The sequence below is a fragment of the Phytophthora sojae genome (assembly GCF_000149755.1).
Source record: "Phytophthora sojae unplaced genomic scaffold PHYSOscaffold_1, whole genome shotgun sequence".
NCBI lineage: Eukaryota > Oomycota > Peronosporomycetes > Peronosporales > Peronosporaceae > Phytophthora > Phytophthora sojae.
The window spans coordinates 3,922,885-3,938,374 of record NW_009258115.1 but is presented as its reverse complement, the minus strand read 5'-3'; the positions used below and the strand labels follow the sequence as shown (position 1 = coordinate 3,938,374).

The 15,490-nt window shown below is 56.0% G+C and overlaps 6 protein-coding genes across 6 annotated transcripts; 3 read left to right on the top strand and 3 right to left on the bottom strand.

The window, feature by feature from the left end:
- Positions 1-383: 383 nt before the first annotated feature.
- PHYSODRAFT_261624 (hypothetical protein) lies at positions 384-1,444 on the bottom strand (the record flags this gene model as incomplete). The annotated part of the gene is made up of 4 exons (XM_009516563.1): positions 384-545; positions 683-962; positions 1,007-1,120; positions 1,311-1,444. The coding sequence occupies 4 exons, from the start codon at positions 1,442-1,444 to the stop codon at positions 384-386; spliced, it is 690 nt and encodes a 229-aa protein (XP_009514858.1).
- A 4,262-nt stretch (positions 1,445-5,706) lies between these two features.
- Positions 5,707-7,998, top strand: PHYSODRAFT_293395 (hypothetical protein; the record flags this gene model as incomplete). The annotated part of the gene is made up of 1 exon (XM_009516562.1): positions 5,707-7,998. The coding sequence occupies one exon, from the start codon at positions 5,707-5,709 to the stop codon at positions 7,996-7,998; it is 2,292 nt and encodes a 763-aa protein (XP_009514857.1).
- A 150-nt stretch (positions 7,999-8,148) lies between these two features.
- On the bottom strand, positions 8,149-8,702 carry PHYSODRAFT_475114 (hypothetical protein; the record flags this gene model as incomplete). Its single annotated transcript, XM_009516561.1, has 4 exons — positions 8,149-8,245; positions 8,308-8,399; positions 8,473-8,553; positions 8,631-8,702. The coding sequence occupies 4 exons, from the start codon at positions 8,700-8,702 to the stop codon at positions 8,149-8,151; spliced, it is 342 nt and encodes a 113-aa protein (XP_009514856.1).
- A 140-nt stretch (positions 8,703-8,842) lies between these two features.
- On the top strand, positions 8,843-11,190 carry PHYSODRAFT_472066 (hypothetical protein; the record flags this gene model as incomplete). The annotated part of the gene is made up of 8 exons (XM_009516560.1): positions 8,843-8,956; positions 9,054-9,290; positions 9,536-9,644; positions 9,725-10,073; positions 10,146-10,215; positions 10,453-10,535; positions 10,636-10,873; positions 10,963-11,190. 8 exons carry the CDS (start codon positions 8,843-8,845, stop codon positions 11,188-11,190), a joined length of 1,428 nt encoding a protein of 475 aa, XP_009514855.1.
- A 483-nt stretch (positions 11,191-11,673) lies between these two features.
- PHYSODRAFT_554052 (hypothetical protein) lies at positions 11,674-13,362 on the top strand (the record flags this gene model as incomplete). Its single annotated transcript, XM_009516559.1, has 6 exons — positions 11,674-11,948; positions 12,074-12,398; positions 12,494-12,777; positions 12,869-12,944; positions 13,012-13,130; positions 13,199-13,362. The coding sequence occupies exons 1-6, from the start codon at positions 11,933-11,935 to the stop codon at positions 13,360-13,362; spliced, it is 984 nt and encodes a 327-aa protein (XP_009514854.1). The 5' UTR covers positions 11,674-11,932.
- Positions 13,363-13,947: 585 nt separating this feature from the next.
- On the bottom strand, positions 13,948-15,228 carry PHYSODRAFT_261553 (hypothetical protein; the record flags this gene model as incomplete). Its single annotated transcript, XM_009516558.1, has 2 exons — positions 13,948-15,027; positions 15,049-15,228. 2 exons carry the CDS (start codon positions 15,226-15,228, stop codon positions 13,948-13,950), a joined length of 1,260 nt encoding a protein of 419 aa, XP_009514853.1.
- Positions 15,229-15,490: the final 262 nt, after the last annotated feature.

The window sequence follows — 15,490 nt, the reverse complement described above, 5'->3', positions numbered from 1 at the left end:
GCGGCGGGGGGCCGTGGCAACGAGTGTGCCCTCGGAGCGAGCTCTCTCGACGAGTGGAAACATCTTGACTGCCCTCGCCCCTTCACTGGTAAGCGATCCGGTGTTTATAGCAAGCAACGGAAGGGCTGAAAATCTGTAAGCTTCTTGCTGCTGTGAGTCGTTTGAGTAGTTTTTCGATTGCATATAATACATGTTAGCCAATAAACGTTCTGATCATTCATTCATATCAATTCTGCCTTGCTTGCCATCGGCAGGGGCATGACGTCGCTCAGCATGCCTGTGTTACCTTGATGCAGCTTCATCGCCAGTTGCAGGAAGCATACGGGCTTCATGTACGACATCGCCGACTGCCCTGAACAGCAAGCGGTACATTCACCAATAAGTTAGACGGGAGGGCCACAGGCCAGCGTCGTGAGCACCAGTGGTGACGACATCAGAGCCGACAGCTTGCTGATCTTACCGGCGTCCTTCTGCTCGCGCAGGTACAAGATCGCCTTCTCTGCGTGCAGCGTCACGTCCATGACGACGTCCAGGTTGTTGCGGTCCTAGGCCTGGGCGCCGGACTTGAGGCGGGTCACGATGGGGCCGCCGAACCTGGTGCTTGCAACGTGAGCTTGGTCAGCTCAGCAACGATGAGCAAGCCGAGGCAGCCGTCGAGGTCATGGACGGCAACAATGCGCACGCTGGCCGCGGACGTGGCGGCGGCGGGCTTGTACTGGGCAGCGAACACCTCTTGGTACCCGCGAATGGCGTCCGACAGACGAAGAGCACCGGGCTGCATGTTTAGGAAGTCGTACCACGAGAAGCTCAGACGCAGCAAGCTCGTCATGTTGCCGCTGAGCGAGGACCCAAGGACGAACATGACGTGCTTTTGGATGATCGGCAGCAGGTCGTGGCGCTCATCCCCTCCGGCAGGCGCACCTGCACGATGCTGCCTCCCTCGGAACCTCGAACGTCGCTCCCTCCGGAAGGTGGTGTTTTAGTGCCTTCATCAGGGCGTCAACACGCTTCTAGAACGTCGGTAGCCGTGAGAAAGAAGTAGCTGCCGTTCACGGGTTGATCTGTGCGCGTCTTGAGCGCGAACGCGTCGTTGCTGGAGCCAGTCTTGCCCAGCCAGAAGCTGCCTATTATGTCGAGTCGAGCTGTAGCAGGCACCAAGTCCCTGGGTATCCAGCACACACGCGGTTTTCAACTTCTTGTGCATGGCGTCCTACAGCTTTTGGCACCGACGTGTGCCTCTGAATGCCCCCCCGCGAGAACCGCCTTCTGCTCGCGCCCGCTCCTCCGCGCTTATCTTGCACTGTAGCTACCTATGTACGTCTGGCAGCGTGTGCGCCGCGTTCAGGTCGGTCGTGGGGAGCGCAATGCGATGCTCCAGCGATTCGGCATCGGTCCGCTCTTCCTGCAGCGAGTCGAGCTTCTCCCTCGCGTGTGCCCACGACATGCCAAAACGTCAGTGTAATCCACTTCACTTTAGCAATAGAATTTTCAAGTGTAAATATTGGGGTGTTCACAGGGTGTTCAAGGGACGTTCAGCGGTCTAAACGCCCCCGCGAACGTTCGGGGGGTTCAGAGGGGGGGGGGCACGAACGTTCACAGCTCTTTGCTGTGTGTGGCGTTCTTCTTTCTTTTGAGGCGTTCCGAAAACGTGGCGATCGTCCGTCACGCTTTTAAGTGTTTGGCCCTTTGAGCCCAAGCCAGATCCCTGCGTGTGTTATCCATGCCAATTAGGATGCTATCATATGTTTACCATGTGCACTATCTCTATATGCTTTGAGGCCTTACATGTGTTACGCTGCGAAGCTGGCGGCTTGCATCAACACGTACAGAGCATAAATATTTAGCTCAAATAGCTCAGAATACCAACTTGCACGGTGACATTCCGCCTTATTTACAAACAAATCTGTTGCGATTCGGATTAAGCACATGAACCTGCTTGTTAACCGCCAAGATAATTCCTAGTCTAAAATAGAAACAGGGAATCTAATTAGAAGATCAGTCGAAATAAATAAGACTCTGAAGTCTAAATTAGCCGAAATCTCGACTGATTTACTATCCGATTAGACATTTGGGGTGCCGATTACAATATTTATTGTAGTTTTTGATTGCCCCGGTATATTGGGCATTTTTTAGATAGGATTCCGAAATACTGTAAAATCTCTAATTGTGCCCCTGGGGTACCCCACTCACACAAGGGGGGTGGGGTACTATTTGATGATGGGGTACTAGCGAAAAGCCAAGTGTTCAGTTAAATACCCCCACCTAAAATTGTCGATCAACAACTTATAGCTAAAAAAATCCATTTAAAATTCTTTCCAAAATCAGCTTCCATCCTTGTTTTACATCCTAATCACTTATTTAAATTAAAGTTACATGTAGGTGTGCGGATGGTAACTATAATAATAGAAAATGTGGCATCCCAACACACAACGCATACAGCACCCTAGACCGGCAACAAGAAACTTCACGCTGCCAATAATGCCAAGTACTCGGGTTAGGGGTACTGTATAATTTCTTAGTGGAGAGTGGGTTACTATTAGAGGGCGGGGTACTAATTGAGGGTGGGGCACAATTAGAGGTTTTATAGTACCCCAAATTGCCCAGTTTCAAGATACCTGTTTATCGCCGACCAAAAGACAACACCGTGGCTGATTGTTGCCTTCCTGGCTGCCGCTCCGCTTGCACTACAGCGTTGGCAATTCCTTTGCCCCCATGTTTTTGGTATACCCCCCTGTTTTTTTTGGCTGGCTCCGCCTCTGTCTCTAGCCATGCGAATATGTGCGGGTTCCGCAGCTACAAGGATCAGAGCCCTTCACAGTGGTCGACAGCATCGATGACGTTTTTTGTTGTAACTTTTCGAGTTTTTGTGCGTTTCTGCTCCAAATTTCTGGAGAGCTTTGGTTTTCCCTCCGTATGGTATGCACAAAAACACAGGAAACAGCGCTAAAAACGAGCGCCGTTTGTCGAAGGACTATTTTGCCCCTTACCCTATGTTCCTTCTAAGCCAATGAGGGTGCAGCATTTCAACCGTATTTACCAATAACATCTATAATTTGGTTTATCATCATATATGTTATTATAGAGGTTTTTATGTTTTCATACAAACATCAGGCTTAAATTGCCCGATGCGTTGAGCACATTTTCTTGACAACAGCTCGATAAAAGGCGACGGAAACACCATAAATAGACTCAGGAGACTCAAAGGAATCGATTCATGTGCTAACATAATGGGGTAAAAAAAACGTCATCGATGCTGTCACCACTGTCAACTAGCAGCACAACGTGGTGATCGGACCAAATTCCTCGACGCCATCAGCTTCGGGCTGCTTACGTCTCGCTTCGCCAACCTGCAGCCTGAGGTCCGGCGAGCGCTACTGCACGAGTGCTCGGGCAAGCACGTCATGAGCCTACGTCGAGATCATCTTCGTCAACAGTGACGACCGCCTGCCTGTGAACGACGCGGAGGCGGCGCTGTGATGCATCATTGGCGTCAAGAAAGACGAGTTCTTCCTCTACCAAACGCGACGTCTTGCACCTGCTGGAGAGCGCCGGCTTCTCGTGCTCCAACCCGTACTACATCGTGCCCCAAGGCACACTGCAGTCGGATCGCACACGCACCACCACAGCTAGTACCTCGTGTTTATTTACTGCTAGTTCGTGCGTGAATACTGTTTTGAAGCAAACGGGCGTCGATCGATTCATCACATCTACTCGCTTTACATATACAAGTAGATACTAGCTACCATATTAACGTGCACTCGGCCCAGTCCGGTCACGTATGCTCTGCATGTACGGTACCGTGCTCTCAAGAGCACTGTGCTGGGCTTCCTCCTGCGAAGTAGAGAGCCTCGTGCGAAACTGGTGCACTGCGTAGACGGCGATCCACTTGGGCCTCTCAAAACGCCCCGCTAGACGGTGTCTTCAGCCGCCCCGCTGCACGACGGTCTTGGGTGGCGTTGTAGCAACCATTGCCTCACAAAAGCAAATGCAGCTGACGCCGAGCGCCCACCGACTGTGGCCGATTGGCAAGCGAACTGAAGGGAAGGCTGCCGCGAGAAAAATCGGCGCGCTTGAGTCTTCTTCCAGCCAGCCAATTGACCCACGAGCCTCGATTGCCTCGTGTTTGCTTCTTGTACGCGCTAGGCTTGATTACGAAGAAATTGGGCGCGATAGAGAACGGTCTTCCAGCCGTAACGTGAAGAAGACCAGGCAGGTCTCTCGAACAAGGCTGGAAGCTCCCGGCGAGATGTGGTCTTGGATATCCGCCGACATTGCCTGCAACGCGCGCCGACAGCCTCCATTTAACGTACCGCAACCTTCATCAGCCATGTCCTTGAAGGGCGCACAGCCCTCTCCATCCGACGTCCAGCACCTCGCATCTTAGCCGCTTCAACGGGTACGGTGGTTACCGGAGCGCTGTGCAATCGCATCTCCGGGCCATCGCAGACATCCTTCCAGCTGGGTTCTAGCGGGCGCGAAGCCGTCGATCTGGCTCGCGCTCTCGAGCTGCGACGCTGCTGCTTCCCGCTGCGTGCTCCAACCGCCTCAACCACTGCGAGTCTGCAGTAGCCACCCACCGATCTCTGAATACATCAGCTCGGGGCTTGGATGAAGCCGCCGATCCTCTCGGGTCGTGGAGGTGTGCGCCGCCGGCCAAGTTGATCAATCCGCTCTGGTACATCAGCTCGATACACATCCGACAAAGCTGACGTACTTGCAGCAGGGTTCAGGTTGAAGCGGATTCCAGGCAAATCTGGAGACTATGAAGCCAGTTGCGCCCAGGGCAGTTGCGACAAAGTTCTAGTCTAGAGCACGTGACTTCAAGAAGCCAATGGAAACGCGAATAAATTACAGCATATGGCATTGCGCTTCAGTTTGCGTCGACTCTATCGCCCGCAGCTTATCTGTTGTGGTGACGCCCGCGTAGCGGTCGGTCACCACCAGCATGGGCGTGAAACGCATGCAATCGAGCTGCCTGTGGCGGGCGCAATGCGCGAGACGCAACACGCCAATCCGGCAAGAAGTGCACCTCTTGCTGGAAGCGCAAGCCGCGTCGCATTTAGCTGCAAACGCAAGCCCAGCGGGCGGGGTGGGGCGGCCAGGTAGACCACCAGAACGAAGCTCGAACAGCCCCTTTTACCGCCCGTTAAACGCCTGCGGCATCAAGGCGCGACTCATGTGCGGCTGAGATTGAGCGGCCGACGTGTTACTTAGAGCTTACTTCATGATTACTTCTGATGCTGCAGCTGCTGATTGGACACGCCGCGGCGAGAGAAGTAGCGTGAAGGCGCCGCAGGCTGGGCGACGTCTGCTGCGCATACTGAAGCGAGGTGTAGTGAGATGGGCAGTCATTTATTTTTATCTTCCCGGGGTTCCGTAATTTACGGGTGAGCCGTCCTTGTTGCCCTGGAAGGGGGATCGGTCTGGACCACCCGGCTCGCCCACGTTGGCATTTCGGGATCTCCTCTCCAGCGGAAACGGACGCCGAACGCCCACTCGCCCCCGTACCATGTACGCCGTCTCCTCGACCGCGCGCGCCGCGCGGCAGCAGCTGCGCTCCAGCGCCATGAAGGTGCGTCGCCCGCTTCAGTGTCTAGACGGTGCATGCCGCCAGCCCCTGCATGTTTAACGCATCTTGAAGGCTCAGTAAGCTCACGTGTGCCCCATGCTGCCCCCCCTCCCCCCCCTCTCTTCATACAGGCCAGCATGTCGTCTAGCTGCGGCGTGCCCGTGCCCCTGTCCGTGCTGGACCCCAAGGGCAGCCCCACCATCGACCAGACGTACGAGAAGATGGAGAAGAACCTCTACACGGTGCGCAAGACCAACGGCAACAAGCCCCTGACGCTCGCCGAGAAGATCATCTACGGCCACTTGGACGACGCCACCACCAAGGCCAAGCGCGGCGAGACCTACCTCAAGCTGCGCCCGGACCGCGTGGCCATGCAGGACGCCACGGCCCAGATGGCCGTGCTGCAGTTCATCTCGTCGGGTCTGCCCAAGACGGCCGTGCCCACGACCATCCACTGTGACCACTTGATCACGGCCGAGAAGGGCTCGGACACGGACCTGAACAACGCCAAGATCGTCAACAAGGAGGTCTACGACTTCCTGTCGTCGGCCGGTGCCAAGTTCGGCATGGGCTTCTGGAAGCCCGGCAGCGGTATCATCCACCAGATCGTGCTGGAGAACTACGCCTTCCCCGGTGGTCTCATGATCGGTACGGACTCGCACACCCCCAACGCCGGTGGTCTGGGCATGTGCGCCGTCGGTGTTGGCGGTGCTGACGCCGTCGACGTGATGGCCGGCATGGCCTGGGAGCTCAAGGCCCCCAAGGTCATCGGTGTGAACCTCACGGGCAAGCTCTCGGGCTGGACGTCGCCCAAGGACGTGATCCTTAAGGTGGCTGACATCCTGACCGTCAAGGGCGGAACTGGTGCCATTGTGGAGTACTTCGGCCCCGGTGTCGAGTCCATCTCGTGCACGGGCATGGGCACGATCTGTAACATGGGTGCTGAGATCGGTGCCACGTGCTCGACGTTCCCCTACACGGAGCGCATGGGCGACTACCTGCGCTCCACCAAGCGTAGCGGCATTGCCTCGGCTGCCGAGTCGTTCAAGGCCAACCTGCGTGCTGACGAGGGTGCTCACTACGACCAGATCATTGAGATCAACCTCGACGAGCTGAAGCCGATGCTGAACGGTCCGTTCACGCCCGACCTTGGCCACGTTGCCGGTGCCGACATGAAGGAGGCCTGCGAGAAGAATGGCTGGCCCACGGAGCTGAGCGCTGGTCTGATCGGTTCGTGCACGAACTCCAGTTACGAGGACATGACCCGTTGCGCTGACCTGGCCAAGCAGGCCATGGAGGCCGGCCTCAAGTTCAAGGTGCCGTACTACGTGACGCCCGGTTCGGAGCAGGTGCGCGCCACCATTGCCCGCGACGGCATCCTCGACACGTTCCTCGAGTCTGGTGCTACGGTGCTTGCCAACGCTTGCGGCCCGTGCATTGGCCAGTGGAACCGTACCGACATGCCCATGGGCCAGAAGAACTCGATCTTCACGTCGTACAACCGTAACTTCGCCAAGCGTGCTGACGGCAACCCGGCCACGCACAGCTTCGTGACTTCCCCGGAGATGGTCACCGTGAGCGCCATTGCCGGCACGACCACGTTCGACCCTGCTAAGGACACGATCAAGACCGCAGACGGAAAGGAGTTCAAGTTCGCCGCCCCGTTCGGCAAGGAGCTGCCCCCGCGTGGCTTCGACCCCGGTGAGGAGACCTTCCAGGCCCCGCCTGCTAGCGGCGAGGGTCTGACCGTGAACGTCGACCCCAAGAGCGAGCGTCTGGCCCTGCTGTCTGCGTTCGACGAGTGGAACGGCGAGGACTTCACGGACATGCCGGTGCTGATCAAGGCCAAGGGCAAGTGCACCACCGACCACATCAGTATGGCCGGCCCGTGGCTCAAGTACCGTGGCCACCTGGACAACATCTCGAACAACCTGCTGATCGGTGCTGAGAACGCCGAGACGGGCGAGACCAACAGCGTGAAGAACCAGTTCACGGGCAAGTTCGGCAAGGTGCCCGACGTGGCTCGCGAGTACAAGGCTGACGGCGTCAGCTGGGTTGTGATCGGGGACGAGAACTACGGTGAGGGCAGCTCTCGCGAGCACGCCGCTCTGGAGCCGCGTCACCTTGGCGGCCGTGCTGTGATCGTGAAGTCGTTCGCGCGTATTCACGAGACCAACCTGAAGAAGCAGGGTATGCTGCCGCTGACGTTCGCGAACCCGGCGGACTACGACAAGATCACTGGCAACGACAAGGTGGCCATCGTGGGCCTGAAGACCTTCACGCCTGGCAAGCCCCTGACTCTGCGTGTGACCCCCGCCTCGGGCGAGGCTCCGTTTGACATCACTGTGAACCACACGTTCAACGAGGAGCAGATCGCCTGGTTCCAGAACGGCAGTGCGCTGAACCTGATGAAGAAGAACAACGCCTAAGCAACTCGCACTTGACTGAGCTCACAGGAGACACCGAATTGAAGGGATACAGACGCCTCGCAGTAGTGTGAAGTATTGCTCTTTTTTTATAATAACACTTAGTCATATGCCGCTAGCTCAATTCATCTGGCACTTTGCCCTCCGTGCAGCTCAATAAGACTGCCGAGCAGTTTTGAGCAGGAAGAGCTGACCAATGGTGTCTAGTGTGCACAATGAGCTGGGCACGTGAGCCAGCATCACCGCGTACCTGAAGGGAGAAACAACCCTTAGTACCATGGCCCATCAAACGAGGTGCCAGCCCAGCCTTACCACAGATACCGGGACGGGTCCAGGTCGTGCAGGATCCCTTGACACACCAGCACTCCTCCCACGAAGTGACAGAAGATGTGCACGGCATTCTTCTGCGTCATTCAAACAAAAGACTGGCTAAGCAGCACATCACAAGACTGAGCTTATAGACATCATGTACCGTACCGTCGGCGAGAAGACGTCGAGGCCAGCGAAGAGGCTCCCGATCGCCGCGGCAAAGGACAGGTACGCCACAATGCCGGCCGCCTTCAAGCCACCAAATTCCGTCAGAACCCAGTATCATCTGAAGAGCTGAAGCACCGCATTGCAGGTGCAGTTCTCACCTCGAGCCCAGTCAAGCACGTGGCCACCAAGTGGCCGCAGGTGAGCAGGAAGCGAGCTCGCAGCACCTCCATGAGACACACAGACCGACCCTCAAACCTTGGTCGTACTTAGTCGCACTTAAGTGCGATCTATTACCCAGCGGTACAGTAGTAATTGCAGCATTGCATTCTCTACCTCGATCTCCTGATCCCGAGCCAGCACAGTATCGAGCATGGCGGGCGGCGGGCCGAGCATCGGCAGCTACTCGCCCCTCACGGGCTTCGTCTTCATCTTCAACCTCATCGTAGGCGCCGGCGCGCTCACGATCCCGCACGCCTTCGCCAATGTAAGCGACGACAAGGAGGAGGACGAGGAGCTACTTTATTACAACTTGAGATGTATTACTGTTAGTTAAACCAACGCTATTGGGTTCGTGTCGGCAGGTGGGACTCATCTACGGCTCCGTTGCGCTGTCCACCCTGGCCTCAGTCAGCTACGTGACGGCCACCTTCATGATCGAGGCCATCGCGGGCGTCAACGCGCTCAAGCGGCGCGCGCGGGAGCTCGGGCTGCACGCCAGCAACGGGGACGAGAAGCGGCCAATGGACGAGCTCAGCGACAGCGACGACGGCGACGGCGACGCGCACACGGAGTTTGTGCCGCTAATGGTCGCAAACGAAGTACTATTGCGCGGTTTCGAGCTTTCCTAGAGCAGCAGACCTGATGTGGACGACTTCGTCACGATCTTGTGCTTTCTTTTGTGTTGGCCTTTTGCAGAAGCAAGACGCACTGGAGAAGAAACTGCGGACGAAGAGCACCGAGGCGAGGTTCCACTTTGACCTGTCCAAGAAGGTGCGAGCTTGAGTCAAATGGAGGGGCTTGTTATTGTCGTGTACGCTTAGCTGCTCACTGATACGCCGTGTAGATGGAGCTGGCTGAGATGGCAGAGCTGCTCTTCAACCACCGAGGAATCGTGGCGTTCTACGCGTGCATCACCGTGTACCTTTACGGTGACTTGGCTATCTACGCTGTCGGTATGTTGGCTCTAGCTGCATTGACAAGGTACTCTTATCACATGGAGTGAAACTAACTAGTGAGGTGTGGATCGATGCAGCTGTGCCCAAGTCGCTGCGTGAGATCATCTGCCCGCGTCCTTCTGCCGACGCAATTGTGTGGGAGTGCTCTGACAAGTTCAACAGCTCGGACTTGTACCGCCTGTTCGTGGTGCTCTTTGGCCTGCTCCTCGGGCCGTTCACGTTTGGCCACGTCCACAAGACGCGGACACTTCAGCTCGTTTCAACTGTAATCCGCCACGCGTCTTTTGGACTGATGATCGTGCTGGCCATCATCGGCATCGCCCGAGGCCACGGACGAAGCGTGGCGGACGTCGTCAGCTACGAGAAGCCCGCCAACGTCGCGACGTTTTTCGGCGTGTGCATCTATTCCTTCATGTGCCACCACAGGTACGCACACAACTCTGGCAGCTCACCGTATGGAAAAGTGCTAACTAACCTGCTTTGTCGCGTGCGTTGCAGTGTTCCTGGTCTCGTGGCGCCCATTACGGACAAATCTAAAGTTGGCGTTGTCCTCGCCTCGGCCTTTATGGTACGTTCTCCGCCGCCACCGCCTCTTTCTCTGTGATATTAAATTTTTTGCGATGATGTCCACGTTTTGTTGTCGTGTGTCCACTTGTAGGCGGTCCTCAGCGTCTACTTTGTCCTCTGCGCGTCGGCGACCTTCCGCTTTTTGCCGGAAGATGTCGAGGTAATTTGGACGCAGTTACAATGTTGTTACCGTTTTCGTAATCGCGGCGTGGTTAACATTGTCAAATATTTTGCCTAGGATGTGTACACCCTAAACTTCAAGGATTACCCGGTGCACGCGTTTGGATACTTTTTGAGTTTGTTCCCAGTATTCACGCTGAGGTGGGTGGAGGTGGTGCTTGCTCGTCCTATCCACACAGCAATCCACGCCGAAACGCTATGCTAATTGGTGTGCAATGGCTTTGCTTTTCAATGCGCGCAGTGCGAGCTTCCCGCTTATCTGCATCACTCTCCGCGAGAACATCCGCCACTTGGCGTCCAGTATGATCGAATCGACACCAACGAGCGACGCGACCCCTTCAACGGGGCTGTACGGCTTTCTGGAAAGCAACATGTACGCGCTCGTGGCGCTTCTACCGCCGCTCGTGGTGGCGTTCTTTACCGAGGATGTGTCCATGCTGGTGGGCTTCACGGGTGCGTACGCCGGTTTGGGCATCCAGGTACGTGTTCGTGGCTTTGCGTGTTTTCTCAGGGCGGGCACGCACTTACAACTGCGCGACGTGCCTTGACGCTTTGGCGGGTCTTGCAGTGGATCGTCCCTACGTTCCTGGTCTTCTGCCTGCGTCGTCGGCTAGCGGCGGAGTGGAAGCAGATGCACCCGATGGAGGTGGCCGTGACGCGCCCGGGCACGCCGGCGGCGCGCGGCAACAAGAACCGCTTCGCGAGCCCGTTCGCGCACCAGGCGTGGCTGTACATGGTGCTGGGCTTCTCGCTCGTCTCGGTGGTGTTGATCACCATCACGCACGGCATGCACTGAGCCGCCTGCGATGCGGAGGAGGAGCGGGATGCGAGGGCGGCGACACATTTCGATGTGGGGCTCGGGAGGCTCAAGCGTGCTGGCGGAGCACTGCAACGCGGACTTGAAGTTGACGGTCGCGCATTGCGACGCGCGTCAAAACTTGGCGTAGGGGGAGACGAACATTTCGCCAGGCAGGCAACACGTTAATAAATGCTTCCACAGCCCCGATCGCAGGTGGTTTCCCCCGTGTTGCTAGCTGCCGCTGCTTGAGGCTCGAGTTCGTATGGCCCAGAGCTTGGAGGTTGTGCGCGCAGGCTGCTTGTGGGACAGACATCGCATGCCGCAGAGTGCCCAAGCGCTGGTGCCATGTGCGGGCCCGTCTGAATCGTTGCGAATCAAAATTTCAGCCAATGGCCGCGGGCGCGTCCGCCCCGCCTAAGTCCGACTCGGGTGCCAGAGAACAAGCCCCATGCATTTCGCCCACAGGAAGAAAGACGCCTCGTCGACTCGCAGTCAGATTCGCCCCGAGAGCCTCGGCCCGACGACACCAAAGACTCCACCGCACTCGCACTCGCATCGCACTCAGCGCGCCTCCGCCTGCGCCTAACGCGTCGCCCTCTCGTCGCTCAAGAGACACACACACGCACACGCAGAGAGAAAGAGAGCAGCGGAGGAGGAAGGAAGCCAAAGCCTTCCCACTTTGTTCTAGACAGCCAAGCCCCAGCCAACTCTAATCGCCCCTCGCCCTTCTTAGCCCTCCATGGCGGCGTTTAAAGGTCCGTTTTAGGGGTCGGTCGGCTCTGGTTAATGGGCGTCTCGCTGTGTATGCTGATGTTCCTGTGTGTCTGTGTGTCTGTGCCTGTGTGTGTGTGTGTGTGTGTGTGTGTGTGTGTGTGAGTAGCTCCCCCGCTCTCGGCCTTCTTCCGCAAGGAGGAGGACCACCTCGTGACGCAGGGACTCACGGACGTGCACGGCGTGGCCATGTTCCACTCGCTGTACGACGTGGGCGACCTCATCGGCCGCGGCGCCTTCTCGCTCGTGTACCTCTGCCGGCGGAAGGAGACGCAGCAGATCTTCGCCGTCAAGGTCATCAACAAGGCGCTGTGCGTCAAGAAGAAGACGCTGCGCGACGAGATCACGGTGCTGCTGCGGGTCAAGCACGCCAACATCATCAGCCTCGAGGAGGTCTACGAGAGCGACCAGGAGCTGCTGCTCGTCATGGAGAGGTGCGTCCCTCTCGAGTGCCTGCTAGAGAAGGAGATAGAGATATGGAAGCTGACTGTTCTCTCCTTCTTTCTCTCTCTTACTTGCTGCTGTGTAGAGTCACTGGCGGCGAGCTGTTCGACCGCATCGTGCGCGTCGGCGTGTACTCGGAGCGGCAGGCGGCCGAGATCGTCACCAACGTGCTGCAGGCACTCAACTACCTGCACTCGTGCCACATCTTACATCGCGACATCAAGCCAGAGAACATTCTACTCGCCAGTGGCGACAGCAGCGACGTCAAGTTGAGCGACTTCGGCATCGCCAAGATCCTTGAGGATGAGGACGAAGGCGCACGCTCTCGTGGGCGCGCATACACAAGCTGCGGGACGGACTACTATGTTGGTGAGTGAAGAGCACGGCTGCGACGTGGTTGGTTATATTGTGAGGGTGGTTGCTGACGTTCCGGTGGTTTTCTCTTTTTGTGAATGAGCAGCACCCGAGGTACTTAATGGAGAAGGCTATGACAGCAAGGTGGACCTGTGGAGTCTCGGAGTTGTCTTGTACATCATGTAAGCTCTAAGGCGCTGTGCACATGCTTGTGGTTGTTGATCACTTAAACGAATTTGTGCCCTTCAGGCTGTGCGGATTCCCTCCGTTTACGGAAGATGAGAATGGGTTGGAGTCAGTGTATCTTAAAATCCGCTCGGGCGCGCTCGACTTCCCGCACCCTTACTGGACAAATGTATCGGATGGAGGTACGTTCACCTTCTCTTGTTTGAATACGTGGGCGTCTATCTCACGTTCACGTGCTTGTCATAAACAGCCAAGGATTTGATCCGCAACCTGCTCAACGTGTCACCGCAGGATCGCTTCAGCGCAGCGCAGGCGCTTAACCACCCCTGGATAAAGGGCGAGTACAGCGAGCAGCCGCTTTCGTCTGCTATCCTGGAGATGAAGCGCTTCAACCAGAAGCGTCGTTTCAACTAGTTCAATGTGCCTTATCTCCAGTGACGGCTGCCGGCAAGACGAAACCCGAAGACAAAAGCATAAGAGTGGCAGCTAGACGAGCAAGCAGCAGTTGCTGGGGACGCAACCATAGACGTATTTCATGGTGGTCTTGCCCTCTCCGCCCCACGCACCTCCCGTACATACATAGAAATGATATTTCTCGACTTGAATACATGTTTCTAACTAAACATTGCATTGATTTTCTTAACAATTAGCTAGTTTCTTCTTGACTCGCTGTGCCGATATCATTGGCATCTCCTCGCCACCAGTTAGCGATCGAGTCCTGAAGATCCTGGAAGTGAGCACTCTCACGGAGGTAACGCACGCCATCGATAATTAAACTACAGACAGCAAAAATACGTAGTGTCAGTAGTGCAGGGTTAACCATGTAAGATTGGTTGAGCATTCACGCCAAACCTTGAGTCCTTAGCCACGAGAAAAGCGTTTGCGAGATGATCTGGGATGTCCTGAGCGTTGGCAAAAACACCCTCTTTCTTTACGCGCGATGCGAATACCGCCAAACGACTGCAGATTTGCGTAACGCAGAGATAAAGATACTAAGCATCAAAGTAGCAGCGTCAACAGACCGTACCTGACTCGAGCAGCAGCAGACACCAAATGAGTTCCAGTCTCGACGGCCTTGGAAAACGTGACGCTTCCTTCTAGGCAGTAAATGCAGCCCTTGATGTTCTTCCAGACGCGCAACAGTGGCGACCCCGACAGCATCAGCTCCAGTCCGTCCATTTCCTCAAGTTTTCCACCGCGATAGCGGTTGTACAGATCTCTAGCATCATGGTACTCGGAGGCAGCAAATGGCAGCAGCGGCAGCGAAATTACGCCGAAGAAAACAATGAGAATGATGAGCACCACAAACGACGGACAGCGCTTGGCAAATAGAGCTGCAGTGCCGAACGTCTTTGGGGGTGGGACTGCTTCGATGTTCTTCTTCAGATAAGCGATCAGTAACTGTAGTTCGTCGGTAATTTCCATATTGGTGAGTTGGCTTCGCAAGTGACGCAGCTCAGGACTGAACGTTCGCAAAGCAGCTTTCTCCATGGAGTCGAAACACTCGGACAGCATCTTCGACAGCATTTCCAACGAAAAATCCGTCGGTTGTTGCCAATACTCCACGATCCAATTGCCCAGACCCAGAAAGAACCACACATCTAAATCAACGTCGGCTTGAATGTCATCTGCCACATCGCTGTAAAGTCTCTTGAAAGCACGCCGACAGACTTCCTGCAGCTCTACCGACGAGACCGAGCCCAGCACAATCCCGCCAGCATCAATAAACGCCGGCCCCAGCAGCCGGATAGTGTCGACCCATTGGCCACGCCACGCCACCCAGTAGATGATCGCACTGAAGTAGGCAGCGAATTTCAACCGCCTTCCTTCTCCCCACAATTTAGCGTGCTGGCTGGCGTCCGGACGTAGCGAGTTGGCAACAAGAACTGCAGTTACCGTTAGCACAGACGCTGCCAAACGAGCATCTTGCTGCAAGAACAGCATGAACTTGAGCTGTCCAAACACTTTCATAAGCACCGGAATCACAAAGATAATCCGCGGGGTCCAAGTGAACGCGCCCAACTTGTCTGTCGACGACTCGACCCAGTCTCGAGCATAGCGCATTGCTCGCTTCTTCAGCTGTGAGCGATAAAGACATACAACCAGCATAGATATCACCATAATCTTCTGCCGGTGCATAATTGCTTGAGCTAGCAAACCGAGGAAAAATAGGCCGATGCCAAGTGTCACGTGCCGCAGGTTCAACAGCTCCGAGAAAATGTACACTGCTGCGAGTCTCGTCAGCTTGAGCACGTCAAGATGCTCCAGGACACGCTCCATCTTTGCTTGGAACAAAGTGGTCTGCGTTCCCCCACCATCTTGCACCGCACTCTCACCACCATCGTTAGCAAGAGCCTCGCTTAGACCAGACGAAGCGTAGGTCTGTGCGCGCTGCACAATTTCGGTCGACCTGAGCGACTCGCTCTCATCAGCTACCCGGGCCTCCGGCAGGGTCTTTAAATAAGTCTCATCTGTGCAGCTATGCTCTTCGCCCTCTGAACCTTCTTCTTCCTCCTCGCTTTCTTCTAGTAATTCGTTCAGT